The sequence below is a fragment of the Gossypium hirsutum genome, chromosome A09, assembly GCF_007990345.1.
Source record: "Gossypium hirsutum isolate 1008001.06 chromosome A09, Gossypium_hirsutum_v2.1, whole genome shotgun sequence".
NCBI lineage: Eukaryota > Viridiplantae > Streptophyta > Magnoliopsida > Malvales > Malvaceae > Gossypium > Gossypium hirsutum.
The window spans coordinates 70,406,897-70,422,129 of record NC_053432.1 but is presented as its reverse complement, the minus strand read 5'-3'; the positions used below and the strand labels follow the sequence as shown (position 1 = coordinate 70,422,129).

The window sequence follows — 15,233 nt, the reverse complement described above, 5'->3', positions numbered from 1 at the left end:
AGTTGTTTGACATATTGGTTTATTCCATTATTCTATAAGAAGAATGTGTTGGAATTCTTCTAGATAATCTAGAATAATTCTCATCTGTATGAGTATGCATTGGTCTAAGATAGGATATGGTATGATTATCAGACTTAGTAAGGGTACCTGCCAAATGAAAGATATGTAAGTAGTATCCATCAAGAGAATAGTATCAATGATCAACTGTTCTGGAATAAACATTGAAGGTTGTTTGATGATAATAGAAGATATTGTATCATCTGGTAAGATCTGGAGATAGCCAAAGAGTTAAGTGAAAGATAATAAGTAAAGAACGGTAAGTATGTATAAAGTATATATATGAAGTTGTGAAGGTATCCGCCAAAGACAAAAACGGTAATCCAAAAAGTCAGAATGTAGAATTCAACAAGAAAAGTTTAAAGGTATTTTGTAATTAAACTCGTTAACTTTTTATAACTTACAAATGTTATGTTTATATTTCGGGTATTGTTGTAAATGATTATGACAAGAGGGACGACGTCAGGAATGCATCAAGGAATAGGCGAATTGAGTTATTATGCATATAGTGGTAAAGTTGGAAAAGTAGCGTATAGTAGGATTACGACCTTTAAAGTCTTTCTTTAGTAAAATTTTATGTTGTAATTAAATTATGATAAGTCTAATGTATTATATTATATTTAAATACTTTTCTTTGTTTCTATAATAATGATATTTTATATAAAATAAAAAAAATATTTCAAGTCAAGAGTTCAAAAAGGCTGTTTGTAAATTTTGTTAAGTGTTATGTGTAGTAATACCCAAGACCCGAACCCGGTGATTAAGGTTAGGTTAAGGGTGGTACAAGTTGGTATCAGAACCCGATTTAGTCGATCCTCTAGCAGTCAATGTGGGAGATAGCCCTGTATGCATAATGCACCGAATCTAGCTTAGTCACTCAGGTATGTTAACACTTTTGGTTATGTGAATGATGTTTTGTTAACACTTTTGTTTTATTAATGATGGCTTCATTAATAAAATCCAAAAAATATTACATTAATAACCGAAAGAAAAGTACAAGATAGAACAAATAGAAAATTTTAATTTCCTCCTTCAGTGGGCTAATTTGTGGCTCAGTAAGGACTTCTTCTGTTTGAAGATGATCTTCGAGGTTTTGCTCCATATCTGTTGAGTCACTTTCATTGTCTTCAACTTCGGGCATAGTGGGAATTAAAAAGTCAATTGATTGTTTCCATTCTCTTTGAAAAGATTCTCAATCATCACCCACAGGGTGGTAGACATTGAAATTTAACGACTCAGTAGAGATATCCTTAAGGCAGTTAAAGTCTACTCTATTAAGATCAAGAGGACCTGTAGCCACTTGGGCGTGTAGAACTTAGTTGGATCCCAACTTCGGCAGAGCTTCATTAAAGTTCTGTTTGGTGTCCTCCTGGAATCTTCTGAAAGCTTCTTCATTAGATTAGCGAAGACTTTCTAACTCTGCTTTGTGGCATTCTTCTTGAGCTTTGAGCTTCTCCTCCTAGGTGGATTCTTTATCCTTCAGCGGATTGATCTCCTCCTTTAACTAATCACGTTCAGTCTACATCTCTTTATATTTTCCTTTCAAAGCCATGACACGGGCATCAAGTCTTGCAATCAGGCTGACAGATTCTTGATGATCTCGGCATAATTCAGTCATAGAGTTTTTACCAGTTTTCAAAGCCTTCTCCAAATCATCAATTTTAGTATTATATTGATCACTAGCTTCTTGGAGAGCCAACTCCAAAGTCCATATTCTACAAATAAAGCTTGTGATGATTTTGCCAAAAGTGATAGTGGAGATAATTCAGAGTTTAAGAAGAGATAGGAGAATAGAGCCTCCTTCATATGCTAAGGCACAAATATGAGCAAAGCTAAAATAAGACCTCTAATTGTTGTCTCAAAGCCAAAAGAGAATTGATGCAAACAGATATAAACAAAACCTATTCTAGTTTTCACTATGGAACAAAATCAAATAATCAGTAGATTTTCCCAAAGAAAAGACTTATGATGACAACATGCCATTGCTAAATGTAAGATGTATTAAAAAGTTTTGGGCAAGGCAAGTAAATTTAAAGCGTTTTGAAAGTGTACAGAAATGGTCCTTAACATAGTTTATTGAATATATATGTATGTATATATGTATATGTGTGTGTGGGTGTGTAGGTATATAGAGATTACTTCTTTACATCGCCCTCATCTTCTTTTCTTTGCCATCATTGGCTTGTTCTTTAGATTTGTCAGTCTTCGAACCTTTCCAATTATTTGCGCGCACCGTGTTCTTTAAATACTTATTTGATGTAAAATAAATTACAAAAAATACATTTAGCTTACTGTTACTATTTATATATATATGGACCATGTTAATATATTTTTATATAGAAAAAGTACAGATACCATTAACTAAAATAAAATTTTAAGAATATGTTTACTGGTCCTATTCAATTTTATCGGTTCTTTAGTGATTGAACCCACTAAACTGGAGTGCCCAGTGATTTCCAGTTCAACTAGTTTACCTTGGATGTCAAACTGGGGAAATATGGAAATCAGACATGTTGCTTGATATATTAAAGCAAGTTAAAATTAAAACTAAAACTGTAGTGCAAAAAGTGAACAAGAAACTATACTATAAGCTTGTATGAAAAAAACACCATTTGAAATTTCCCAAAAAATAATTACATCAGTGATGCCACTGCTGGGGTTAAACAAAGCAGTACCAAACATAAAAGCAACAGTGGGTCCACTGAAGACCTAAAACATCCAATTTGCAAGACTGAATCATCAACTCTGTTTCATACCCCAGCATTCCTGTCACAAGAATCCTTGTTCTATTATTGCCTTTTGTAGAAAAGAGAATGACCCAGATCCATCATAAAACACCAATCAACAATATCTTCTATTTTTCTTAATTACTAAATCCAATCATCGTCACACTTTTTACACTCACTTTTGTGTTTCAAAATTCCAAACCACCCAACCCAACCCAACCCAATTATTTGTTTGCTAGAGCAGAGCTGCACTTGCCCTTCAGCAGAGTATTGTGACAGTTGCAACATATCACGATTCAAAAATCTATTTCTCCTTTTTAGTCTTGGCTTACAATTGTTGCTGCATATTCTTGAAGATAATGCCGCTAGCATCAGCATACAATGGATAAATCTTGGAGACCAACAACAGTTGCAACACTTTTGCAACGTGTCCATTCTAAAACTCTGTTTATTTACCTCTGGTCATACCAATGTCACTCACTTCTCACTGTTCCATTCAGAACTTGTGTTATTAATTAGAAACTGCAGCAATCTGTTAAATGAGCATAATCCTTCTCTGGCTCTCCTACCATCGAGAATGTGAATTCTTATAATCATTCCAATTCCCCCGCCAATATCGTCTGCTTGAACTCCTCTCATAATGATAGCCATAGTCATCTCTTGCTCTTTCATATGCATTGCTTTTGCTTTTGATTGGAGTTTTTCTGATCTCCTCTTCAAGATCATACTCTGACCGCTGGTAAAAGGAAAATGGTAAATGAAAACAAGGCAGAAAAAAAATTTAAAGGTAGTCTGTAGAAGAAACTATCCAAAAAAAAAAAAAACTGCAGGGGAAGAAGCCCTTTATCAATGTAAAGGAGTTCAGTTGAACTCGGAAGAAATGTCACAACACCAAGATCTTTTAACATTCGGATACAAGCCAACTCAAATCTGGACATCTAACTAGATCCTTTTGACTTACAAATGTGTTTAATACATATTAGTGCAAGTTGGCTCCAATGTAGACAATATTCAAATCAAAATGACAGACCATCAACCATCATTTCCTCTGATTTAGAGAATCTCCCAGTACAATTCAACAAATTTTCCGGCACCTATATGATGAAATCATCCTACCCGTAACTTCTTTATGGTCATCTAATTAAGGAATGAAACAGTTACTGAAAATTTTCCTTGTCATGAGTCTTATCTGTAGATTATATGGGTGATTTCCAGACAGAAATAAGGGGAAAAGGATTGGTAGCACAGACAATCAGCAATTAATGAAGCAGAAAAACTAAGTTGTAAGTTGACAACAACTATGATAGAATGACAAATTTGAAAGCAATTACGCACAGAAACATCTCAAATTTCAATCAGATGGATAGCACACCTTCTCAGTATCTGATAGTACTGCATATGCCTCTCCAATCATTTTAAACAGCCTGTCAGCGTCCTTGTGAATTTCCTCAGCAATTTCCTTCCAGAGTTGCCCCTCATCTCCAGTTTCACTCCTTGCCAAGAATTGACCAGCCTAATTCAACACAAGAAAAGCAAATAGACTGCCATGACAAACTAGTCATATGAAAGAATTCAATTCACTAAGTATAGCAATGTCAAACCTTGTCTGGGTGATGCCTAAGAGCTGCTTTGCGGTATGCCTTCTTAACATCAGATGTGGAGTCCGATGGTTTAACTCCCCTGTCATTGCAATTAAGAACTCTTTTAGAAGACTAAAATAAAATTGTCACTGCTACAAGCTGAATATCTGAACAGGTATTATCAAAAGAATTTCTTCTGGGTCCCATCTCTGCACTAAAGTAGGCTAGAGAACATGCTTTTCCAGTTTTACTACTTCCAAACAAAAAGAACCAAGTATTATCAAAACAATGGTTACAGAGAAGTAGACCAGAGAAAATGCTTGTTCCAGTTTTAGTACTGATAGAAATTCCGCAAAGATTCCCACTAGATGATCATGGCTATGACTTGGAATCAAAACTATCACTTGAGGATAAGAATTTCAATACAGAATCATTGAACAAAATTGAAACATGTGCTTTAAGTGCTAGAGCCTAGAAAGACACTAATTATGCTGCAAACTGTATACTACAAAATCATGCAAATTTAATCAAATTTTATACAAGATGCAAATGCTGTATTAAATGAAGACCACAAGCAGTTCATCCTCTTTGAAAGTTGAAAGCATAATACATTACAGAGAAAAATCCTGTTCCTAGGCTTCGCGAAGAACTTACAAAATGAGGTATAAATTTAAAGGGATTTCTCTTTTAGCTTCTTCTTGCACAGATGATAACCGCCGCTGAGCTTGCCTTAACTCTTTTAAGTTTCCAGTAGATTTATCCTTAGTGCCAGACTGGTGAGATGTTTTATCACATTGCTTTTCAAGAATTGAGATAAGTCTTTGAAGATCGCTAGATGCTTGTCCATAGTCTCTGATCATCTCATGTAATGATGCTCTCCTGGAAAATGCCTGCTTAGCAAGCAGGAGCAGTCAATGAGTACACAGTTATGCAGCAATGGTAGTTATAATAATTTTGACATGAAAATCAAACACACAAATGTAAAGACAAATGAGGAAATGAATAAACTGCTTTTATATCTATGACATGCCTTCCCTCACCATTCAAGCTTTTGATAGAGATAAATTTAAAGTTGTAATGTCCATAAGAAACCTGGAATAGTTATGGTACACTGGTTAATGAGCTCAATAACACTCAAGCTTTTTCATATATTCAGTTAGTTTTTTGCTCACACTTTCATAACGTATCTCAAAAGCATTCAAGAAACTGTTAAGCTAAAAAATGCAAGGCACACAATTGGTAGTAGATTTGGTTTAACAAATTTATATTTCAAGAGCTAGAATTGGATCTATCGATGCACAAGAAAGGGAGGTTTTTTTGGGAAAAGGTAAAGATTTATTGAGGATCATAGATCAGTACATCCCAAGAAATATAAACCAGAAAAACTCCAACAAAACACAAGCAACACAGGAAAGGCATACAAACAGGAACCAGAGACCAAAATCATAAACACGATAACTCCTTAGGCAAGATTATTCAGCAGGAAGTCAGCGCGCGCGACAAATAGATTTGGAGAAATTCAGAAAAAGAATTTTATTTTTTCATCACGAAGACAGCCACCAATACCAGCCAGACCAAAGGCTCCAATGACAGATCCATCGACATTAAATTTAAGATACCCTAATGGAGGCTTCCATAGGCAGGCAATTTGTGCTTTGAAGAATTTTTAGGGGGCAGAAATTGCAGGAGGCTGCAGTAAAATCAACTGTCAAAGAAAAGTTCTTAGGCCATTTTGCATGGTACCATCATGCCATTCTAAGTTTAATAATGTCAATAAGCTGATCAAAGACCAATGATTTGCCATTAAAAATAGTTTCATTCAAAAACCACTGCGACCACACAATGGCAAAAAAAGCCATAAACCAAATTTTGCTACATTTATCAGCAGGTAAACATATTGCCAAGCAATGAAGAAAGATAGTGGATCCTTCAGTAGGAATGATGCCAAATTTTTAACACAGGTGAAGAATAGGTGGTGAATTGATTCCAACTCCAAACCACACAAACAACAAGTGGCAAAATCTGAGGGAACAATACCTCATTTGGCCAACTCAGTCTTCGTAGGGAACCTGCACCTAATGAGTTGCCAGAAATACTTCGACCTTCAGGGGAGCAATGAGAAAAACATGCTTCCAACCAGTTTCCCTAACCTCGACATGAGTGAAAAAAAGTGCAAAAAAGATATCCAGTATACTATCAGCTACTAGAAGCACTCAAATAACATAATCAGCAATAGGAGGGCTAGGAGGTAGATTGTTGAGAGTTTATTGGAAAGCATTCAGTTTGCTCAAGTTCCTAATCAAAAGGATTTCTTCTCAAAATTACATTCCAACTCCACTTACTATTGATGACAGTTCCAAAATCAGACAACTTACCCTCCTTTTAACAACAAAAGCATAAATCCAGGGAAAACACTCATTGAGAGGACAGGTACCAAGCCAGCAGTCAGACCAAAAGTTTATATCACTCCCATCCCCTATGAGAACTTCAAATTGTTGTTAGAGGAGACATCCATTGGATCAGAAGAAAATAACGGGAGAACAATGTTTATCTAGACCTACTGTTAACTCTCATGGGCAGGGGCGAGGGAAATGGCAATTTGTGGGTTGCTCTGTTAAATCTACTATCACCTTGAGGGGCCACACCATCAATTGACTTGAACGGATACCTGCCTAGAGGAACCTCCTTGTTCTGTTGTCCCTGATAGTTCTCACGCGCTTGATTAGTCATATTTGTCCTTTGGAGCATGAGAAACTTTGGGGGAAGTTGACAAGCCTCTAGGCTAGTACAGACCCTTGACACTTGGATGATTTTACCATCAATCTTCTAATTGTTAGCCCTTGCAGTTGGTCTCTGCATCTCATGCTCACATTTGTATCTAACAAAAGCGAAGGTAGTGGACCAACACTTTCTCTTGTTCCAGTCCGCGATTTAAACATAAACAGCCCTACCATACATGCAGAAAACTAGCCAAAGGACTGATTTAAAGGTCCTCCTTAATTGCTTCAGTGGATATTTAACATATACCAGAGACTAAGATGTTTCTTGTTTATAGACTTAATTTGTTGTCTAGGTGTTAGGCCAATTTGGTTCAGTCATTAATATTGGATGCACAGGTCACTTGTTAAATGGTGCTACCCATATGTCATAAGTTTAGAGAATGTTGTACTTGTTACTTTATATTTAGGTCGTAGTTCCCCACGTCTTACCAGGTGGATTTAGGTTTGATGCTTAACAGGTTTTATTACATTTGGATATATACTTCACCTCTCTAGCAATCTAAAAGGTTTAAAGGTTTTATCACTGATATGTTAGAATGATCCTGTTCACCTTGCTTCCCATATGTAATTTCTATCTATCTTCAAATGGTAATTATCATGGATCACATATTACCTACCACTCGCATCTTTGCAATTAAAATCAGTAAAAGCTCAAACTTAAAATTGGAATATCCGAGTGAGCAAGGAATTTTTTGAATCATGATGAATTAAGGGTAATCAACTATACTAATTTCGTAAGTACCTATAAAGTAAGCATAGTTGGAAACATTAAAATCCAAGTCCAACAAGTTTATTTATATCAATATTTTGATTGCATATACTAGATCAAAGAAATAAGCCTGATTAAGTAATGAGAAAGCAACCCATCAAGCACATACTCAAGATTTAAATATCAACAGTATAAAGAAAGTCTTGTTAAGAAGATTCATTAGTCTTTATACCATCGCCCCTAATGAACCAATCTTTGGTTATTAATAGAAAGAAGAGCCAAATCTCATAAGCCTAATCAAATCATCTTTGTAATAAAATCCATATAGCTACTACACTTTTAAAGCTTTCCTTGGTCAAAAAGACAAGAAGAAAAAAGATAGGAGAAACACATACCTTGGTATAATTTTCATTAAGGGCCATTGCTAGACTGCAATCTGCAATTGCATCAGCAATTTGACCCAAAGCTTGGTGTGCAGCAGCACGATTACAAAAGCATATTGCTGCAAAAGGCCGTGATTCAACATTGCTTGACAAAGCAAGTGTGTAGTGTTCTAGAGCTTCTGTATACCTACCAGAACAAACTGCTTCATTCCCGGCAGTCTGAAATAACAAAAAAGGCAAATGGGATAAAATTTAAAAGAAATGAAGGATATGAGAACCTCAGGAGGCAAAATTCGAAACACACAAAGGTATCAACAGAAAAAGGGGGGAAGGTCAAAGTAAAATGAGGGTGGATTAAAGAAAGGATAAGAGCACTAGATTTGTTCCATGAAAAAAAAGGTAAATTTTTTTTACGACATATGCTTTCCACCAACATCGAATTCTCCTAAAACTTCTTCGGAACACAATTGATACTGTACTGCTATCAGCATCAATAACATTTAACATTCAGATGCCACTATCGAAATGACCACAATAATTTTGATAGATGATATGGCCCCATAATCTTTTGTTTCATCATCCACAAGCATAATAGTTCTCCCACCCTATTTCCTTTAATCTTATCAATCCCCAAAAACTTATGCACAAAAATGACACCAATAGAGAAAATATGTTACGGTTTTTCCTGTCCCTTCCAGGCAACTGTTTCAAGGGACTTACCCCTGGCAAGGACAACAAGGAATTCTTCCCTGCATGCTAAAAGATATGGGTACCATGGCATTAAGGTCAAGCACTAGGGTGAGAAATTTCCATGGATTATTAGCATCTTCATGTCAAAAACTACCTAAGAACTTGAACCATCCCAGTATTCAAGAGAATGAATACACAATGAATAACAACCATCGAAGGGCTATAGCACATACCTTAAGGCGCAAAAGTTCTCGAATGGTAACAGCCAATGAAACTGACATTTCTAAAATTTTGCTCCCATGCCTACAAAATTACAATCAGAATCAGGACCCTTTTAGCATTGTAGAAAATGGATGGACAACACGGGATAAAGCTACAGTAAATTGGAATTAGTCGTGCATCAAAAAGATAATGCATTACTCGTCCTTCCAAGATCCCACGTGCTCAAGCTTCTGAAGTAATTCAAGTGCCTTTTCAAGCTTGCCCATATAGAAGTATGACTTGGACATCAAGTGCCCCCTCCACAGCATTGCAATAGAATAACACCCACAACCATCTGTGCTTGTTATTTGTTTGTCTATCTCTGCTTCAGAAGAACTATTTTGAGCAACATAAAGAGGTTGTTCACACAACTGAATTGCTTCTTCATATTTCTTAAGCTGCAACAGACCAAAAGATGTGCAATCCAAACTTACATTGTTTCTTATGGCATATAAATAAAATGCTCAAATGAAAAGAATAATTAAACGAAAAGTGAAAACCTAGGGGAAAAAGAAAAGAGAAACCAAGTGGAATCATAAGTCAAAAGAGCACAGACCATATAAAGAGCCTCTGCCTTCATTTCAAGCAATTTTTCAGAACGTGAACTAATAGACAAGGCCTCAGAAATTGCATCTAATGCACTAGATGCTGCATTGGATGACTTTTCTTCCAAAAGTATTGCAGAATGTTTTGTAAGTTCATCCACTCTCTGCATATCAAAAAAGCACAGAATCAGTCATCACCCCACCTTCCCAACCCACATATGCATAGACAAAGATGTCTTCCAGTAATCTAAGCCTTGTAAAGCTTAAGTGCTCAACTCTAAGCTTGCGCCACCTAAATTCTATTACTCAAACTGTACAATCAGTTTATATTTTATTGCCAAGTCTAAAATATATTTTCTGACCAGCCAGTGTGAAAATAGCCACTGGATTCCAGATAATTCGTACATATAGTATATCAAAAATCAAGTCAATGTTAGTAATCTATTACTTAAATGTTATGATTTAACCACTATTATATTTGCATCCATATCAAATGAAGACAAGAAATTTTTTGTTTACTTTATCTTCGTAATTTATTTTGCTCAGAATTAAGTGTGAAATTTAGACATATGTACGTGTCCAATAGGAATATTTTCTTCTTTTCTAAAGCTTTTATTCAGATTGGGTTGGGGGTAGAAACATCCATTATGAGCATTAAATGAGTCCAACTTAGGTGCTTTAGGAAAAGGCAAGGTCCATGGTCATGCATATAACATTAAGCACTACAAAGTAGTTCACTTTATCCAACAAAACATACAAATTTTCCTCTTTTTTATTGGGAGAAGGAGGGGTTGTCAAAATACACTCAGAAATTGAGATGTAGAGAGTTTGAGATTATCTCTATTCCTATTATTAACAATAAAGGCAGAAAAGAAAACACTAAATTATGTTATCTGGACTCAAGAAATGGAAGAGAAATTCGATTGGGCAAGCTATTTTTAGTGCAAACAGCCTTACACAAAAGGGCACCTAGGTAGACCAAGCATGATCCTGATCAACTTGAAAGGGTCTAAGGTGCTTTTTTTTTCTAGCACTAAGGCAGAGCACCTTAAGATCACTGTTTGCTTCACTAATCCGATTGGGGTCTGTTGGACTTTGATTCCATCAGCGACTTAGAAACCAATGGAATATGGATGGGGGGGCCTCTCTTTATGCAGTCAGAGTATGCAACTTAATAAAATATAATTATTAAATAAGCAATATAATAACTCATGAGCTCCATGACTTGTTTCGTGGGATCTCAAAGACTTGATATTTTTGCCAACCTCTACAAAGCCACTGCTTACATATGATGAGGACATATCAATCCAAAATGTTGCTTACCTGAGCTTTTTGGAGGCCATCTGCAGCATCTACCCTAATTCGGCGATCCAAGCACACATCAGCTCCTGAACTGAAGCACTTATTGAAATATCGAATGGCATTGTCAGTTTCCCCCAGCAGAAGGTAACAACTGCAAATTGCACACAATGAATTTTAAAATATAAATATTCCTTAAGGAAATTTTGGTTATAATTTAACATCAAATGTAACAGTTCTATGCATAGACAAGAACTTCTTAGATGAAAAGAGCAGTCAACCCTTCTCCTTCAAATCACATTCTTGAGATTGCAATAGCTTTAGCGACAACAACCGTGAAACCCCTCATATAAATAGTTTCTTTTTCCATAGCATTCCATATAAAGACTTAAGCATAGAGAACAATAAAAATTGTCAATTCCACTGTATGTTGGACCAGCATGACTTAAGTCTTAAAAGGAACTAATCTTGTTGTTCTTAAAAGGAAAAGCTTAGAACATGATATAACCCAAAATCTTAATCATAAGCTCCAAGCAAGATTTCCCTAATTAACACATCTTGGCTAACATACCAAGTTCATAAATAATTAATACAATTATTTTACCAGAATCAAATTTTCCTAAACTCATTTAAATCTTATCGCTCCAGCAAGACTTCTATGATTTCCAAGTCCAATTCAATGCTTTCAAACTTCAAAACAGTAATTGGACATATAAGGAACCATACAAACCCACTAAGGTACCAAATGCATCCTAAATAAATAGCTACTAAGTAAGGCAATCCAGTTCCAGGAATATAAAAATTGCAGAACAAAACTCAATAAATCACAAAGCAAACATATATTTTAGGGCCTTACTTGCCAGCTCTAACATTAACTTTCAGAAAATTTGGATCAAGAGCAGCAGCCATCAGACAGTCTGCCAAAGCTTCCCTTATCCTTCCAAGAGACATACGAGTGGCTGCACGGTTGCTATAGCAAAGAACAAGAGGCTTGACAGAGCACCCTGAAGTCTCATTTGTGGAGACAGAGTTGATTCCCTGAGTGTAAAATTCCTCTGCTTTAGACAAATTCTCATTTCTATAAGCTTGATTTCCCCTGATACAATTTCAAATTTTCCCCACATAAATATCAATACCAAATTCTCAAAGCAATACTAATTAACGTGAAACCACATCAGCAACAAATAATCCAATGAACCTTTCTCAGACATTATCAAACACTAATCAGTCATCAAGATACCTGAGTCGCCACATCTCACAGGCTTCATGGACTGCAGCAGTAAAGGAGTTAGACCTTTGTTTGAACTGATCATTCTCCTCTTTGCTATGATGTGTAAATTTATCTTTTTGCTCACATTCTACAGGATCACAAGGTGAAAATTGGACAGAGGAAGACCCTCCTTGAACATCCAGGACTGATGTTATGGTAAATGAAGCATTACCAATTTTGACCTTACTTTTATTTCGAAGCTGGCGCTTTCTTAATGACAAACTACCTTGCCCAGAAGTTGAGGTTGCAGAAAAAGTAAACTTTCTCTCATCTTCCATGCCTGAACTAAAACAAGACTCTGTTCTCTGTTTGTTTTCTTGGGTCCCGTTTAGGCCTTCTGCTCCAGCAATGCCAGCAGCACTGCTACTAGAGAAACAGTCAGATTTGAACGCACTGGGGGCAGTTTCAGATTCACAAACTGGTTCTCTTGAAGGACCATCACCAAAAAAAGTTCTCTGATGATCATACCCAAAATTCTCTTTGTTTGGCTTACTGCATTTCTGATCACCTTCATCTTGAGCACTTTCCTTTGGTAATTGATCAGCTTCTGCAATTTCCTGATAAGGAGAAAAATCCATGGGTGAATAACATTGAGAGGAGTCTTGATTTTCTTGTGAACTGCTTTCCTGTGGCACATTATATTGCTGGGTCCAATGCTTATGCAGGGAAGATTTCCTTGACTTTCCTCTCATTTTCTTTGATCTTTTCTCCTTGGTTAAGCTGCTTTTTACACCAAATTCCAATTTCCTATCTACCTCAGGGAATAAATTCTCTTTAAAGGAAGAAGGGTTCCATTTGGGTGTTCTAAAATCACTGGATGAAATTTCTGATTGATCTAGAGTGCCAATTGAGCAATTTTCATCATTCCTTTCAGTACCGACCAATGCTGCATTAATTACACCAGTATTTACTTGTGAGTTGAGATTGAGCGATGACCATGCATCAGTCCCGTTCAGCTCTAAATCATCTTTAACATGACCTTGAAAAGAATTTCCAATGTCAGAAGTCTTATCAATACCAGCCTTAAATGTAAATGGCTCGGAATCAGAGATTCCAACATTATTTTTATTACAAGAAGCAGCACCATTCACATTACCAGAGAGACATATTGCCTCAGGATTTGCTTCTGTATCTGAATCCCTAGTTGAATTAGTACCACCAATATTTTTAGAAGAACTGATATTTAGTTTATCTAGATCATGTTCCAGTATAAATACTGAGTTTGCCCAAGAAGAACTACCAAAACAATTGCCACTTTCAAAAGCATCCTTATACTGAACATTTCTAGCAGAAACACCAAATTTTTCACTGCTTGAATTGATTCCATCTTTGCATTCATTAGAGGAGCTTTTATAGCTTGTAGCACCAAACACAAAGAAACTATTAGCACTATTCCCAATCCAGCTTTCACTTCCATTAGCATTGAAATTAACTGCAGAGGGTTCCATTTTTTGTGACCTTGTTTCACCCTCCACATTCATCTTCCCGAAATCACTACAAATTGGTTGTCCTAAGTTTTCACCAGATCTCCTTTCCAAAATAAATGAGGATGAATTGAGGTTACTAGCACCAAAAGTAGAACTCGACCCCCCCACAACATTAGTAGGTTCAATCTTATGAGAACTGAAAGTCGGCTTTAAATCACTCTGACTAGAACCAAACACAAAACCAGCAGCACAGAAATCGGGAACTTTGAGAGACTCACCAAAGTCTGGCTTCTCCAAATCCAAATTGGAAGCTAAATTACTCTTGCTCGAACCAAAAGTGAAATCTAAATTACTATTGTTACTGCCCTGCAAACCAGTCTCTAATTTTATCTTCCCCTCGCAGCCATCCAAACTCACGGAAGAATCACTGGATTCTCCCTTTTCTGGATTCAACTTCACCCGTCCATCACTCCCATTAGCACCAAAAACAAAACCAAACTGCTCACACTTTTCAGAACCCAGTTTCTCCATGCCACCGCGCAAATCTGCTCCAAATACAAAATCTACAGTCTCAAACTTGCCCAAAGGCTCCTCATTTCTATTCTCAACCTCAGCATGTCCACTAGATTCTCTATCACTTCCATTATTAGCACCAAATACAAAACTTGAATTATTATTATCGCTAATATTATTATTGCTATTATCACTGTTCACTCTATTCATACTCTCAGACGATGATGGATTACCACTAGTGCCTACCGGACGCGATCCTTGACCAGAATGCTTAAATGGGTTGAAACCGGAGTCGACCTCGCACTCCCCAGTTCTCACCTTCCCATTGAACTGCTTCCTCACCTTGACCAACCTCGGCCTTATCCGAGCGGCGGACTTGGAATGAAAGCCGCTCCTGGAATCAAAACCGAAGCCGCAATCGAACTCCCCTGCATTTCCGAGATTCTTTTGGGAATGGTTGGAGTGAGGAAATTTAGTGAAATTGTGGGGTGTAGGCTCAGGGTTTTGTGGAGCGGAAGAGGGTTTAGCATTGGTAGAGAAGGCATCCTGTGATCGAAATTCGACGGCGGGCGGTGACATTTAAAAGCGAGCTTGGAATTGTAAATTTGAGAGATACTTAGGGTTTTGGTTGAAAATATTTAGGGAAGGGTTTTACTTAGTTTTGAAGTAAAAAGGAAGGAAAAATAAATAAAAAGGAAGCGAAGGAGAGTGTGAAAGTGAAATGAGTTATGAAACTGTAATGTACTGGAAGTCGCTGTCACTTTTTCGTATCTGGAAGTCTGCAATCCACGACCAACGCAAATAAAACAATAAAATAATATTACATTTCCTTACTAATTTAACACATGTGTTTTATAATAAAAAATAATTAGCATAAATTTAAAAATAATAAAAAGTTTGGAAAGGATTACTGTTTAGAGATGATGCAACAATGCACTATATCAATAACGGGCAAGTCAATTTAGGGTTAGCGTTGGATTGAGTGGAAAACTT

At 36.4% G+C, this 15,233-nt stretch overlaps 1 protein-coding gene across 6 annotated transcripts; it reads right to left on the bottom strand.

Annotated features, from left to right (window-relative positions):
- Positions 1-2,625: 2,625 nt before the first annotated feature.
- Positions 2,626-14,983, bottom strand: LOC107889420 (dentin sialophosphoprotein). Of its 6 annotated transcripts, XM_016813828.2 has the most exons (13): positions 12,271-14,965; positions 11,887-12,126; positions 11,055-11,184; positions 9,743-9,895; positions 9,346-9,584; positions 9,159-9,228; positions 8,427-8,454; positions 8,248-8,354; positions 6,401-6,508; positions 5,018-5,253; positions 4,385-4,463; positions 4,156-4,296; positions 2,626-3,519 (listed from the first exon to the last, which is right to left on the bottom strand). In XM_016813828.2, the coding sequence occupies exons 1-13, from the start codon at positions 14,817-14,819 to the stop codon at positions 3,349-3,351; spliced, it is 4,251 nt and encodes a 1,416-aa protein (XP_016669317.1). In that variant the 5' UTR covers positions 14,820-14,965; the 3' UTR covers positions 2,626-3,348. The 6 variants fall into 6 exon arrangements, with proteins under 6 accessions (XP_016669317.1, XP_016669316.1, XP_016669319.1 ...); XM_016813827.2 differs by having other exon boundaries at positions 8,248-8,454; positions 12,271-14,963; XM_016813830.2 differs by lacking the exon at positions 6,401-6,508 and having other exon boundaries at positions 12,271-14,963.
- Positions 14,984-15,233: the final 250 nt, after the last annotated feature.

Coding starts and splice junctions, on each gene's coding strand:
- LOC107889420 (XM_016813827.2), bottom strand. CDS start 14,819: ATGTCACCGCCCGCCGTCGAATTTCGATCACAGGATGCCTTCTCTACC. Junction 11,185..11,886: donor GTTAATGTTAGAGCTGGCAA/GTAAGGCCCTAA, acceptor TGCAATTTGCAG/TTGTTACCTTCTGCTGGGGG. Junction 8,455..9,158: donor GAGAACTTTTGCGCCTTAAG/GTATGTGCTATA, acceptor TTGTTATTTCAG/ACTGCCGGGAATGAAGCAGT.